Below are 15,341 nucleotides of genomic sequence, written 5' to 3' on the forward strand. Positions count from 1 at the left end.
AGCGCTGATTGCAACCTGGGTGGCACGCTTCGGGGTACTGGCCCACATTACCTCCGACAGAGGCGCCCAGTTCACCTCCAGCCTGTGGTCGGCTGTGGCCAGCCTGTTGGGAATGCAGCTACACCACACAACTGCTTACCACCCACAGTCGAACGGACTAGTGGAACGCTTCCACCGTCACTTGAAGTCGGCTCTCATGGCCTGCCTGAGAGGACCTAACTGGGTGGATGAGCTTCCCTGGGTCCTGCTTGGAATTCGCACAGCGCCCAAAAAGGATCTGCACGCCTCGTTGGCCGAGTTGGTGTACGGTGCACCCCTGGTCATCACAGGCGAGTTCATATCAGCCCCAAGGGGGCAAGAGAAAGAACCCGCAGCAGTCCTGGACAGACTACGGGAAAGGATCGGCAACCTGGCCCCCGTACCGACTTCACAGCGTGGACAGACCCCGACCTACGTACCCAAAGACCTGCAGAACTGTAAGTTTGTGTTTGTACGAAGGGGCGCACACTGGGCACCACTACAGCGGCCGTACAAGGGGCCGTTCAAGGTGATCAACAACAACGGGTCCACGTACGTTCTGGACATTGGGGGGAAGAGGAGGTTTTCACAGTGGACCGACTCAAACCAGCCCATGTGGACTTGGCGCAGCCGGTCGAGGCTCAGGCACCGCGGTGCAGAGGCAGTCTTCCCAAACAGAGGCTGATTCAGTCTGTGGACATTGGGGAGTGTATTGCTGGTTCTGGGTGGGGGGGACGGTTATGTGGCAACCCATTTTCTGCGCAGGTGAAACGGCTCACAAATAGCCCGCGCGCGGGGAGAGACTTTGGTAATGCACCTCTGACGTTATTTCCGCCCAGAGAGGGCGGGAGCTAGGGATTAAAAGCCAGCGCCGCAAAGTTTAAATGAACTACCGGTAGTCTCGAAACGACTTACCGACTGCGTGTCGTTGTTTCTAGCTCTGTATGTAGTACATCGCTACAGCAATATAAAACCATAAATAATTAAATAATAGTAAGTTAATCGTGCCAAAGCTATCTCTTTGTTGCTATTTGAGCAGCAGTCAGCTAATGCAGGTGAGAAAAAAACAATGTAAGTCTGGGAAATGGCTGTCTTTTTCCTTTTCCAAGTTTCATAGTGCCTTTTCAAACTGATGAGTTACCTTTCAACCTACAAACAAAATATGAGTTCTTTGGACATATAGTTTTAAAGGACTCAGAGTTTAAGTTTTTCAGGACAATTAATAACATATTAATTAATATTTAAAACTTTAGATTATTTTCTAAGCAGGCAGCAAATTCTAAAATTGGAGGGGCCAAGGGACTTGGGAATCTTCGTGTAGGATTCCCTAAAGATTAACTTGCATGTTGAGTCAGTGGTAAGGAAAGCAAATGGAATTCATTTCAAGAGGACAAGAATATAAAAACAAGGATGTAATGTTGAAGGTTTATATGGCATTGGTTTGTATTTGGTATATTTGAGGAGTTTGTTCCCACATTTAAGAAATAATGACCTGGAGAAAGTCTCTATCAGAAATGGTGAATGTTTATTCACTTCCATAGTTGCAGTCTGATGTCCCGAGTTCCTCCAGCATTTTGTGTGTGTTGCTTTGGATTTCCAGCATCATGTTTAAGAAATGATGTGTGAGTATTGGAGAGGATCGAGAGCAGGGATTCCCAAACTAGGATCCAAGGACCCCTTGTTTAATGGTATTGGTCCATGACATAAAAAACTTGGGAAACCCTGCTCTAGAAGAAGTTCATAAGAATGATCCCAGGAAAGAAAGAATTAATGCATGAGGAGCATTTGAGGGCTTTGAGCCTGTACTCTAGGCCTAAGCTAGGATTTAGAAGGTTGAGAGGATGTCTCATTGAAACCTATTGAAGATTGAAAGGCCAAGAGAGAGTGGATGTGAAAAGGATGTTTCCTATAGTTGGGAAGTCCAGGACAGAGGACACAGCCTCAGAATTCAAAGATGTCCGTTTAGAACATTTTTTTAGTCAGAGGGTGGTGAATCTGTGCGATTCATTGGCACAAATGACCGTGGAGGTAAAGTCAAAGTCCTAAGTACATATATGTCATCATATGTAAACCTGAGGTTCCTCTTCTTATATGCATATTCAGTAAATCCAAGAACTATAATAGAATTAATGAAAAACCACACCAACAGGGCAGACAAACAACCAATATGCAAAAGACAGCAAGCTGCAAATCCAGTAGAGAAAAAGATAATAGCAATAAATAAATAAGCAATAAATATCGAGAACATGAAGAGTCCTTGAAAGTGAGTCCATAGGTTGTGGGAATAGTTCAGTGATGGGGCAAGTGAAGTTCCAAGTTCAAAGTAAAATTTATTATCAGAATACATAAATGTCACCACGCACAACCCTGCGATTCTTTTTCCTGTGGGCACTCTCAGCAAATCTGTAGAATCGAAACTGTAAACAGGATCAGAAAACAAGAACATAGAAAACAACAAACTCTGCAAATGCAAATATAAATGAATCACAATAAATAAAGAGAGCATGAAATAACAAGGTAAAGAGTCCTTAAAGTGTGGTAATTGGTTGTGGGCACATCTCAATAGATGAGTGTAGTTATCCTTTTTTGCTCAAAAGCCTGGTAGTTAAGGGGTAAATAATTGTTCCTGAACCTGGTAGTGTGACTCCTGAGGAAGCAGAGGTGCTGCCTTGCTTTCTTTGTAATTATACTTGCATGCTCAGTCCAGGCCACATCTTCTGCAATGATATTGTGTAATGTGTGTATTTAATGTGGAGGTTAATATTCAATCATGGCTGAATTATTTTCCCTCTTAACTAAGGTTATCAAATATTATGGGGAGAAGGCAGGAGAATATGGTTCAGAGGGAAAATAATTCAGCCAGTGGAGCAGACACGATGGGTTGAACAGTGTAGTTCTACTCCTATGTCTTATAGTCTTTTTAGTTTTTTGAGTTATTGTGCTTTTCAATTATAATTATAGTGTTTATTTACTTTCTTTGAATAGCATCAACTCTTGCCCAAACAACTGCTCAGGACATGGAAAATGTGTGGAAGGTGCGGACAATACTACTGTGCAATGTCTGTGTGAAGAACATTGGAAAGGAGAATCATGTGATATATCTTACTGCTTAAATGATTGTGGATATCCAAATCGTGGTAACTGTGACTTGAATGATACAAAAGCTTGCATATGCTACGATGGCTGGCAAGGTGAGTTCTTTCACGGATTCCTCTCACAGTAACTTATCCAACCAATTTCATTGAAGATGGTGGCTTTTGCTGAGCTGTGAACCAGTTGCCTGTTAATAACTACAGTGACTCGTAGTATTTGACCCATCATTTCTGCAAGGGTTCGTTCAAAAGCAGGCCAGTTGATTTTACTGGTCCACTTTCTAAATTTGAAGTAGGAATTTTTTGAGCTAATCGACGTAACATTTTGCATCATGCCAAAAACTAACAATTTAGGAATAATTAAAAACCAAAATTGTGAGGCTAAGAAAGCATTCATACCCTTTGTAATTACTACGCTAACTTTCCTCAGGTGCAGCACTTGTATTACCTTACCACCTAGTTTGTTGAGGTAGAAAATTGGAGGATCACTTGAATAAATACCCTCTCTCTCTGTAAGGTCCAACAATATGATAGATTTTCAACAGAACAAACCAAATATGGTCAAAAGAGGATTCAAGTCAAATCGGGAAATGATAATAGAGAAGTACAAATATGGGGAAGGGTACAAGAACAGCTCAAAGGCACTGAACATACTCGGAACTCAGTGTAGTACATCGTGAAAAGTGGAAAAAATATGAAACCACAGCCACATTGCCTAGTTCAGACTGCCCTTTGAAGCTTAGTCGCTGTAGAAGAATGGCACTTTTAAGAGAGGCTACTTTGTCACCACCTGTCACTCTGCAGAAATTAGTGGCTGCAACTGGAGATGAAGTTCATTGGTCCACCATCTGTAAGGCCTTGCACAAAAAGGGTATTTATGGAAGAGTGGCAAGGAAGAAGACCTGTCTAAATGAAAGGCATATCCTTACCTGTAAAGACTTTGCAATGCACCACTTAGAAGATACTGCAAAGATGTGGAAGAAGGTCAAGTGGTCCATAAGACCCTAAGACATAGGAACAGAATCAGGCTGTTCAGCCCATCGAGTCTGCTTTCATCATAGCTGATACCAGATCCCACTCAACCCCATACACCTACCTTCTTGTGAAATCCTTTGATGCCCTGACCAATTAGGAAACTATCAACTTCCACTTTAAATATAACCACAGACTTGGTCTCCACAGCAGTCCGTGGCAGAGTATTCCACAGATTCAGTACTCACTGGCTAAAAAAATCACCTTCCCTTTGTTCTAAAAGGTTGCCCCTCAATTTTGAGGCAGTGCCCTCTAGTTCTGGAACCCCCCCCCCCCCCACCATGCAAAACATCCTCTCCACATCCACTTTATCTAGTCTTTTCAACATTCGGTAGGATTCACTGAGATAACCCCCCCCCCCCCCCCCCATTCTAAATTCCGGTGAGTACAGGCCTAGAGCTGCCAAATGCTCATCATATGTTAACCCTTAATTTCTAGAATCATCCTCGTGAACCTCCTTTGGACAGTCTCCAATGACAACACATTCTTTCTGAGATATGGGGCACAAAACTATTGACAGTCCTCCCAAGTGTGGCCTGACTAGTGTCTTCAAAAGTCTCAGCATTATCTCCTTGCTTTTATATTCTATTCCTCTTGAAATAAATGCCAACATTGCATTTGCCTAAACGCAGTGGTCAGATGAGTGGAACTTTTTGGGATCAACACTAAGAGGTACATGTGGCTTAAATCTAATACTGCACAAGAACCAGGTAACTCCATCCCTAATGTAAAGTATGGTGGAGGTAGCCTCATGCTATGAGGAAGCTTTTTGCAGCAGTGACTGGAAATCTGGTCAAGATTGATGGGAAGATGAATGCTGCTAAATACAGAGAGATCCTGAATAAAAACTTGAGAGCCTCTGTCAGAAAGCTTAAACTCGGGAGGAAGTTTGTCTTTCAGCAGGCAACGACCTGCCAGAGCAACCATGGAGAGACTTCAAATGAAGAAAATTGATGTCCTTGAGTAGCCCAGCCAGAGTCCTGATCTAAACCTGATTGAATAAATCAGGCAAGATCTCAAGTTTGCAGTTTACCAGTGCCCCTTAACTAACCTGGTACAGCTTGACCAATTTTGCAAAGATGTCTGGGCAAATTTTGCTCCATCATGTTGTGCAAAGCCAATAGAGACATGTCTAGAAAGACTTCTGGCTGTAATAGCTGTGAGAGGATATTCAGTTAAATACTGAGCAAAGGGAAATAAATACTTTTGAATTGCTGACATTCCAGTTTTGAATTTTTAGTTTTTCATGCTTTACAGTTTTCCTTTTTTTGAGTTCTACTGTGAAAACAGGAGCATGTGATTCACAAATAAAAATTTTCAGTCCCTGATTATACAATGTAGAACAGTATAACCCAGTACAGGCCTTTCAGCCCACGATGTTGCACTGACCCTTTAACTAGAATCAGGTTTAATATCATTGGCATATATCATGAAATTTGTTAACCTTGTGGCAGCAATGTATTGCAATACATGATAAATATAGAAAAAAAGAACTGAATTACTATAAGAATTGAATTAACTATATATATATATAATATATAGTTAAAATAAGTAATGCAAAAACAGAAATAAGTATTCCTGAATCACTGATAGTGTGCCTTCAGCGTTCTGTACCTCCTCCCTGACAGTACAATGAGAAGAGGGAATGTCCTGGGTGGTGGAGGTTCTTAATGATGGCCTCTACCTTCCTGAGGCACCACTCCTTGAAGGTGTCTTGAATGCTGCAGAGGCTGGAACCCATAATGGAACTGACTAAATTTACAACTTTCTGCAACTTAGTTTGATCCTGTGCTGTAGCCCCCCTTCCCCATACCAGAAAGAGATGCAGCCAGTGAGAATGCTTTTCACAGTCCATCTCCAGAACTTTTTGAGTGTTTTAGGTGTCAAACCAAATATCCCCAAACTCCTAATAGAATATAGCCGCTGCCCTGCCTTTATAGCTGCATCAATATGTAACAACCAGGTTTGGTCTTCAGAGATACCAGCAGGCAGAAACTTGAAATTGCATACTCTCTCCACCTCTGATCCTTCTATGAGGATTGGGTTGTATTCCCTGTCTTGATGTTTCTGAAGTCCACAGTCAGCTCTTTAGTCTTACTTTGGTTGAGTACAAGGTGGTTGTTATGACATCACTCAACTATATGGTATATCTCGCTCCTGTATACCTTATGTTACCATCTGAGATTCTGCCAACACTGGTTGTTTCATCAGCAAATTTATAGTTGAAATTTGAGCTATGCCTAACCATACAGTCATGGATATAGAGAGAGTAGAGCAGTGGCTTGCGCACACATCCCTGAGCTATGCCAGTGTTAATTTGTCAGTGAGGTGGAGATGTTATTTCCAATCCACACAGATTGTGGTCTTCTGGTTAGAAGGTTGAGGATCCAGTTGAAGAGGGAGGTAGAGAGGCCCAGGTTCTGCAGCTTTTCAATCAGGACTATAGGAATGGCGGTGTTAAACACTGAGCTACATAGCTATATGCGGTCAATAGGCAGCATCCTGACATAGGAATTTTGTATTGCTCAGATGTTCCAAGACCACATGAAGAGTCATTGAGATCGTGTCTGCTGTAGACGTACTGTGGCAATAGGCAAATTACAGTGGGTCCATGTCCTTACTGAGATGGGAGTTGAACCTAGTCACGACCAACCCCTCAAAGCATTTGATGTGAGTTCTACTGGCAATAGTCGTTAAGGCAGCTTTCACTGCTCTTCTTGTGCACTGGTATAATTGTTGCCCTTTTGAAGCAGGTAGGACTTCAAACCCTAGCAATGAGAGATTGAAAATGTCTTTGAATACCCTCGCAGGTAGATTGACGCAAGTTTTTAGAGCATTACCAGGAACTCCAATCTTGTGAGATTTCACCCTCCTCAAAGACAAGAGGAGGGCCACCGTGGTAGAGATCACAGGGTCGCTGGATGCTACAGGGATCCGTTTAGCTGTAGTTTTATTCTCCCTTTCAAAGCGTGCATAAAAAGCTTGTCTGGAAGTGAAGCATCACTGTCATTCATGATGTTGGGTCGGATGTAATGACCTACAAACCCTGCCAGAGTTGATGTGCATCCGACATTGTCTCCAACCACTCTCGGAATTGTTTGTTGGCTCTTTGAATAGCCCTCTGCAAGTCATACCTGGTTTTCTTGTGCAGACCTGTGTTGTCAGACTTAAATGCCACAGATCTAGCCCTCAGAAGATGACATACCTCCTGGTTCATTCATGGCTTTTGGTTTGGGAATGTACAGTAAGCTTCGTAGGCACACACTCATCCACACGGGTCTTAATGGAGTCGGTGACGACTGTGGTATACTCATCCAGACTTGAAGGTGAATCTCTGAATACAACCCAGTCCAGTACACCAATTCAAATCAGTCCTGTAAGCACTCCTGTGCTTCCCTTGTCTGTATCTTCTTGGTCCTCACTACTGGTGCTGCAGTCTTCAGTCTCTGAGTATACTCAGGGAATAGAAGAAAAGCCAGGTGATCAGACTTTCCAAAGAGTGATTGTGGCATAGCATAGCAAGCACTCTTGATGGCGGTGTAACAGTGGTGCAGTATGTCGGTTCCTCTGGTACTACAGGTGATTTGTTGATAATTATTTAGTGACTTTATCAAGCTGTCCTGGTTAAAGACCCCCCCAAAATGATGGAGAAGGCATCAGGATGTGCTTTTTCATGCCTGTTGATTGCATCACTCAGTTCATCCAAAGCCTGTTTGACATTGCCCGGAGGTGGAATGTCCATAGCTGCCAAAATAATCACTGAAATTTGGCGTTAGTTTCAGTGAGTTCAGTATGTTTTCCTCTATCACCACAATGAGTTTAATGGCTACGTGAGTTTTAGTCTGACTATATTTAAACCTCTCCTTGATTGCCAATAAATAGCGAAACAGTAATGGGTGGAAATAAATTACAAATATGTCTTCTGTATATTGTTTACAAAACTGTTGGTTTTTTGATGGTGATTATTGTGATTTTTGCCAGCAGTGTATATAGAGGTTTTGTAACATGTTACTGCTGGCAGTGCTTTGTTCTTTATCAATCCATAAACTATTTCTTAATTTTTAACACTAATGTAGTGTTATTCTGTCATCTTCCCCCTTCCTTTCCAGTTTTGAAGAAGTATTTCAGCCTGAAACTTGAACTGTTTATTTATTTCCCAATACTGCCTGACCTGCTGAATTCCTCCAGCTCTTTGTGTGCATTTCTAATAATGTGGATATGTGTAATCTAAGTTTGATTCAGTTTTGTAATTTGTGTACATATTTAATTTATATTGCAGTTGATTCTGGAAAATGAGTAAAAAGTGAGAAATAATTTAATTTCTTTCAGGCCCTGACTGCTCACTTACAGCTAATGCGTCATTTTGGGAAAGGGAAGAATATGACGTTCCGATGCTTGCCCGGGCCTCCCACAAGGCTGTTGTTAGTGACAATGTCATGTGGGTTATTGGAGGTTATGTGTTCAATTACTCGGAGTACCAGATGGTTGCAGCGTAAGTAGAGCAAATCCATGCTTAGCTGGGATAAATTGCTTCATTGATATGAAGTTAAACTGCTAAAATTAATTCTGTCTTTGTTCTTCCTGTCACTGTTTTACTGAAGATGTGTCCACTAAATTCAATTCCTTTAATGTTATTCTGAATATTATACTGTTCTACTGAAAGTTAGTCACACCTACAAAACTTTGCTACAACTATTAGTCCCGCACTATTCTCTTGCCCGTATATTTTTTTTTTGCAGAATAGATTTGTGTGTTTTATATTAAAGGAACCAATGTGGCTCTAGGTTATTTCAGTAGCCATCTTCTGAGGAAAATATTAGGCCTGAAATCTCTGATGTGGTTTTCCCGCCTGCCGTCCTCCATACCTTGTGTATCTTGACCAATCAATGCTCCAGGTTGAAAGTACTTCAGACAGTAATTTAATAGGTTTGAAGTATCTCAGAGATATTTAAAGACTATTAAAATTGAAGTAAAGTTTAAATGTTAAAATGCAAATAATTAAAAAAGCATAAAACAAAATGAAGATAATTTATTTTTTTTAGCTCCATCAATGCTTCTATTTCTTTACAAAAGGGAAAGCCTCAGATTTTGTGCTGGATATCTTCCAGAGCAGAGTGCAAATGATAGCTTTCCTGAATGAGTGGAAGAATCTTGGAATGATTGGGTTAACATAAACCTGGGGAATCACTGATGTTTAAATAGTGAAACAGTTAGTCAACACAGACTGGCCTGTTTCCTCCCAGATACAGTTCCTAAATACCATTCTTGAGATGGCATTGCTTTCTAGTTCTAAATGGTTTGTTGGTAATGCTGTATCCTCCAGACACACTAAGATGCTGGAATCTGGAGCAGCTAACAATTTGCTGGAGGACACGGCGAGTTCCTCCAGCAGATTGCTTGATAAAACAGTAATAACATTTGCTGATTTAGTTAATGTATTGACTTGTATCTTTTAAACGATACCTGGAATATACAAGGGATATCTAAACATAGACATAGAAAACCTACAGCACAATACAGGCCCTTCGGCCCACTATACTGTGCCAAACATGTACTTAATTAAGAAATTACCTCGGGTTACCCATAGCCCTCTGTTTTTCTAAGCTTCATGTACTTATCCAGGAGCCTCTTAAAAGACCCAATTAATTGTCTGCGCCTCCACCACCGTCACTGGCAGCCCATTCCACACACACACACCACGCTCTGCGTTTAAAAAAAATTAAAAAAAATAAATTACCACTGACATCTCCTCTGTACCTGCTTCCAACCACCTTAAAACTGTGTCCTCTCATGTTAGCCATTTCAGCCTTGGGAAAAAGCCTCTGACTATCCACATGATAAATGCCTCCCATCATCTTATTCACCTCTATCAGGTCACCTCTCATCCTCCCTCGCTCCAAGGAGAAAAGGCCAAGTTCCCTTAACCTATTCTCATAGGCATGCTCCCCAATCCAGGCAACATCATTGTAAATCTCCTCTGCACCCTTTATAGTTTCCACATTCTTTCTGTAGTGAGGCAACCAGGACTGAGCACAGTACTCCAAGTGGGTTCTGACCAGGGTCCTATATAGCTGTAACATTACCTCTTGGTTCTTGAACTCAATCCCACAATTGATGAAGGCCAATACACCGTATGCCTTCTTAACCAGAGAGTCAACCTGCGCAGCAGCTTTAAGTGTCCTTTGGACTCAGACCCTAAGATCCCTCTGATCCTCCAGACTGCCAAGAGTCATGCCATTAATACTATATTCTGCTATCATATTTGATCTACCAAAATGAACCACCTCACACTTATCTGGGTTGAACTCCACCTGCCACTTCTCAGCCCAGTTTTGCATCCTATCGGTGTCCCGCAGTAACCTCTGACAGCTGTTTACACTATCCACAACACCCCCAACCTTTGTGTCATCAGCAAAGTTACTAACCCATCCCTCCACTTCTTCATCCAGGTCACTGATAAAAATCACGAAGAGAGGGGATCCCAGAACAGATCCCTGAGGCACACCACTGGTCACCAACCTCCATTCAGAATATGACCCATCTACAACCACTCTTTGCCTTCTGTGGGCAAGCCAGTTCTGGATCCACAAACAATGTCCCCTTGGATCTCATGGCTCCTTACTTTCTCAATCAGCCCTGCATGGGGTACCTTATCATATGCCTTGCTGAAATCCATCTACTGCTCTACCTTCATTAATGTGTTTAGTCACCTCCTCAGAAAATTTGACAAAACCTTGCTTGACTATTCCTAATCATATTATGCCTCTCCAACTGTTCATTAAACCCTGCCTGTCAGGATCTTCTTCATCAACTTACCAACCATTGAAGTAAATCTCACTGGTCTATAATTTCCGGGGCTATCTCTACTCCCTTCTTGAATAAGGGAACAACATCTTCAACTCTCTAATCCTACGGAATCTCTTCCTTCCCCATTGATGATGCAAAGATCATTGCCAGAGGCTCAGCAATCTCCTCCCTTGCTTCCCACAGTAGCCTGGGGTGTATCTCACCTGGTCCCGGTGACTTTTCCAACTTGATGTTTTACAAAAGCTCCAGCACAGCCTCTTTTTTTAATGTCTATATGCTCAAGCTTTTCAGTCCGCTGTAAGTCATCCCTGCAATCACCGAGGTCCTTTTCCATAGTGAATACTGAAGCAAAGTATTCATTAAATACATCTGCTACCTCCTCGGGTTTCATACACACTTTTCCACTGTCACACTTGATTTGTCCTATTCTTTCATGTCTTATCCTCTTGATCTTCACATACTGGTCTTGTTCGCCAAGGTCTTCTCCTGGCTCCTTCTGGCTCTCCTAATTTCATTCTTAAGTTCCTTCCTGCTAGCCTTATAATTTTCTAGATCTCTGTCATTAGCTAGTTTTCTGAACCCTTCGTAAGGTTTTCTTCTTGACTAGATTTTCAACTGCCTTTGTACACCATGGTTCCTGTACCCTACCATTCGTTCCCTGTCTCATTGAACGTACCTGTGCAGAACGCCACACAAATATCCCCTGAACATTTGCCACATTTCTGCTGTACATTTCCCCAAGAACATCTGTTCCCAATTTATGCTTCTAAGTTCCTGCCTGATAGCATCATATTTCCCCTTACTCTAATTAAACGCTTTCCTAATTGCCTGTTCCTATCCCTCTCCAGTGCTGTGGTAAAGGAGATAGAATTATGATCAATATCTCCAAAATGCTCTTCCACTGACACCTGACCAGGTTCATTTCCCAATACCAGATCGAGTACAGTCTCTCCTCTTGTAGGAGTACATACTGTGTCAGGAAACCTTCCTGAACGCATCTAACATACTCCACCGCATCTAAACCCCTCACTCTAGGGAGATGCCAGTCAATATTGGGGAAATTAAAATCTCCTATCACAACAACCCTGTTATTACTGTGCTGTTCCAGAATCTGTCTCCCTATCTGCCCTGTTACTATTGGGTGGTCTATTAAAAAAAAATCCAGTAGAGTTATTGAACCCTTCCTGTTTCTAACTTCCATCCACAGAGAGTCGGTGGAGAATCCCTCCATGACTTCCTCCTTTTCCGTAGCCGTGACTCTACCGCTAATCAGCAGTGCCTCGCCTCCACCTCTTTTTCCTCCCTCCCTGTCCTTTCTGAAACATCTAAAGCCTGGTACAGGGGTACAGACAGCATTTGCTACACAGACGTGCTAAAATTCCTGCTTCATTCACATGTGCTGAGCTTGCCTGATCAACATAAGTTGTTGCTTTGTCCAGTTAAACCTTTTCCAGACTCTGACGGAGTGTGAGACCTCAATTGGGTGCCCCCTGCTGGACCTGCAGGAATTCTAATCATTGTGCCTTGATTTGCATTACGTAAACAAGTGATGTTGTTTCACATTGAACTCCCGAACAGTTGTATCTTGAAAACGTATGTTCTTATTCCTGTCTCCTTTTATTGTTCCAGATCTTTAAGAATGTGCTATCTATTGTATAAGAAAATCAGTTAGGGCTTTTAGTGGTGGCAATGCCTGCCTGAACAACACTTGGTTTTTTGTTGCCCGTAGGTATGATTTAAGAGAACTGAAATGGCATAAATTGAAGAAATCAGCAGACCGAGTCATTGGGCGATATGGGCACTCTGTGGCTTTGTATAAGGTAATGCTTTTTAACCCCTGAGCACTGATGCACAGTTTTCTTTTAGCTACATAGTTTGGCTCTGGTAATTCTTTTGATACTGCATTTAACTTGCCTACAGGGTTTGCTTGTGTATTGTCTGAATGGATGGGGAGAGGAGCTTTTTTGATTCATTTGCTGCCTGTTTGGTGTGCATGCAAAGGTTGTCTGGGTCAACAACGAGTTTGAGAACGCATTGTTTTTGAGAAGGACAAGGGGTTTAATTTACATTTTGCTTCCTTTCTGAGGAGGAGGGGGAAGTGCTCATGTGCCTCATTCTGTGATGCAGAGGGTGATGGAGTGATGAGGCTGAGGGCTCCTACCTTCTCTCAGTTCCTACCCTGTTTGCATGAAGTGCTGTCTGGTGCCTCAACTACCTGGGTTTTATTTTCTTTGTGTTATACAGCATGGAAGCAGGCCCTTCAGTCAAACTTAACCATACAGATCAATGTGCCGATTTGAGCTGGTCCACATCACTTTAAACCTTTCGTATCCCTAAACTTGTTTTTTTAAACATTGTAATTGCACTCACCTCTACCACTTCTGGCAGTTTGTTCTGTATTTACATCATCCTCAATGTGGAAAAACTTGTCCCTCATTCCCCCATTAAATCTGTCTCCTCTCGCTTTAAACTGATGGCCTTGAGTTTAGATGCCCCTACCCTCACAAAAAGACTGAATATCTACCCTATCCCCATCATGACTTAATAAAAATCACCCTTCAGCCTCCTTTTTATGTTCTGCCTGCACCACTTTCTTTGAAAGTAAGGGGACTTGGCTACATTCAGAATCATGAGAGATTCTGCAGATGCTAGAAATCCAGAGCAACATACATAACATGCTGGAGGAGCTCAGCAGGTCAGACAGCATCTATGGAAATAAATGAACAGCCAATGTTTCGGACTGAGGCCCTACATCAGGCAGGACCTTTTTGTTCATTTCCATAGGTGTTGCTTGACCTGCTGAGTTCCTCCAACATTTTGTGTGTGTTGTTTTTGTTGCATCCGGCCTGTCTTGGGAATGCAGAAGAGGTGTCCATAAGATTTAGGAGCAGAATTAGGCCATCTGGCCCATTGAGTCTGCTCTGCCATTCAGTCATGGCTGATAATTTTTTTCTCCTCCTCAACCCCAGTTCCCGACCTTCTCCCTGTAATCTTTGATGTCATGTCCAGTCAAGAACCTTATCAATCTCTGCCTTAAATACACCCAACAACCTGGCCTCCACAGCTGCATGTGGAACAAATTCCACAAATTCATCACCCTTTGGCTAAAGAAATTTCTCTGCATCACTGTTTTGAAAGGCGCCCCTCTATCCTGAGGCTGTGCCCTCTTGTTCTAGACTCTCCCACCATGGGAAACATCCTTTCCACATCTACTCTGTCTAAGCCTTTAAACTTTCAAAAGGTTTCAATGAGATTCTCCCTCACCCTTCTGAATTCCAGTGAGAGTCAGAGACATGTTTGCACTCTGCCTTTTTATGTGTAATCTATGGACAAATGCACGTCCTGTAGGGCAGCCTAATCCTCCAAAACACCTGAACGTGTAGAGGATGACCAAGGCGTCTGTGATTCTTGCTTGCCTATTCCGAATGGTTTGCTAAGCCCTCCTATTCCTAGAAGATAATGTAGAAAAATTATTTTTACTGCAGTTTTACTGATTTTCTTTGGTATTTTATTCGCATGATGCAGTCAACGTGGTTTCATTTTAAAGAACAGAAAGTCCCATGTTTTATTACCAAACTGCATTGCATTAACTTTTATGAGTATGACTATTTTAAATGTATGTGCATAAACATAACCAATTCTCATCTTCAATTTTGAATTTTTAGGATAAAATTTACATGTATGGAGGTAAAATTGATTCAACAGGAAATATCACGAACCAGCTGTGGGTGTTTCACATTCACAATCAGTCATGGGTGCAACTGAGTCCGAAGGCAAAGCAGCAATATGCAGTGGTGGGCCACTCTGCACATATAGTAATGTTGAAAGATGGTAGTGTTGTGATGTTGGTCATCTTCGGCTACTGTCCACTGTATGGATATGTCAGCAAGATACAAGCATATAATCTTGGTGAGTATTGGCAAGAAGGGAATAGTTTTTATTCTCGTTCAGGTAGCTGAAAATGGTTGATAATGTGCTTTGAATGATCCTATCCATAATCTTTGTAACTAATGAGCAGAGTGTGTATTTGAATGAAATTGTATTTCTGCTATTGTCTTCTTCTGTTGGCTAAATACAGCAGAATGTTTCATCTGGCAGAGGTAATCATCAATGCAGATGAACTCAGATTCATGAATACCAATTACTATGAGATTTTATACAGCAATTTATGTTTGATAATAACTTTTGCATTTGTTGGGAAGGAGTATAAATATTGTAAGATTGATGATCTAGTTTTCCAGTTTAGCAGAATGCCATTTAAACTTTGCTTCTCTAGCATAAATGGTAGGATATCCCTACCAACTTAATTACAGTTGATCTCATAAAGATGAAGAAGATCTTTATGCACAGCAGTGTAGCGGTTAACATAGCGCTATTACAATTCTGGACATT

The 15,341-nt window shown here is 41.9% G+C and overlaps 1 protein-coding gene across 4 annotated transcripts in view; it reads left to right on the top strand.

Moving 5' to 3' along the window:
- atrn (attractin) overlaps window positions 1-15,341 on the top strand; it is a 414,604-nt gene that overhangs the window by 146,027 nt on the left and 253,236 nt on the right. For all 4 annotated transcript variants that reach the window (XM_073042130.1, XM_073042131.1, XM_073042132.1 and 1 more), the window contains exons 5-8: window positions 3,004-3,209; window positions 8,472-8,634; window positions 12,679-12,769; window positions 14,615-14,858. In XM_073042130.1, the coding sequence (XP_072898231.1) occupies window positions 3,004-3,209; window positions 8,472-8,634; window positions 12,679-12,769; window positions 14,615-14,858 (704 nt within the window). The remainder of the gene's footprint in view (window positions 1-3,003; window positions 3,210-8,471; window positions 8,635-12,678; window positions 12,770-14,614; window positions 14,859-15,341) is intronic.

The sequence above is a fragment of the Hemitrygon akajei genome, chromosome 4, assembly GCF_048418815.1.
Source record: "Hemitrygon akajei chromosome 4, sHemAka1.3, whole genome shotgun sequence".
NCBI classification, from domain to species: domain Eukaryota; kingdom Metazoa; phylum Chordata; class Chondrichthyes; order Myliobatiformes; family Dasyatidae; genus Hemitrygon; species Hemitrygon akajei.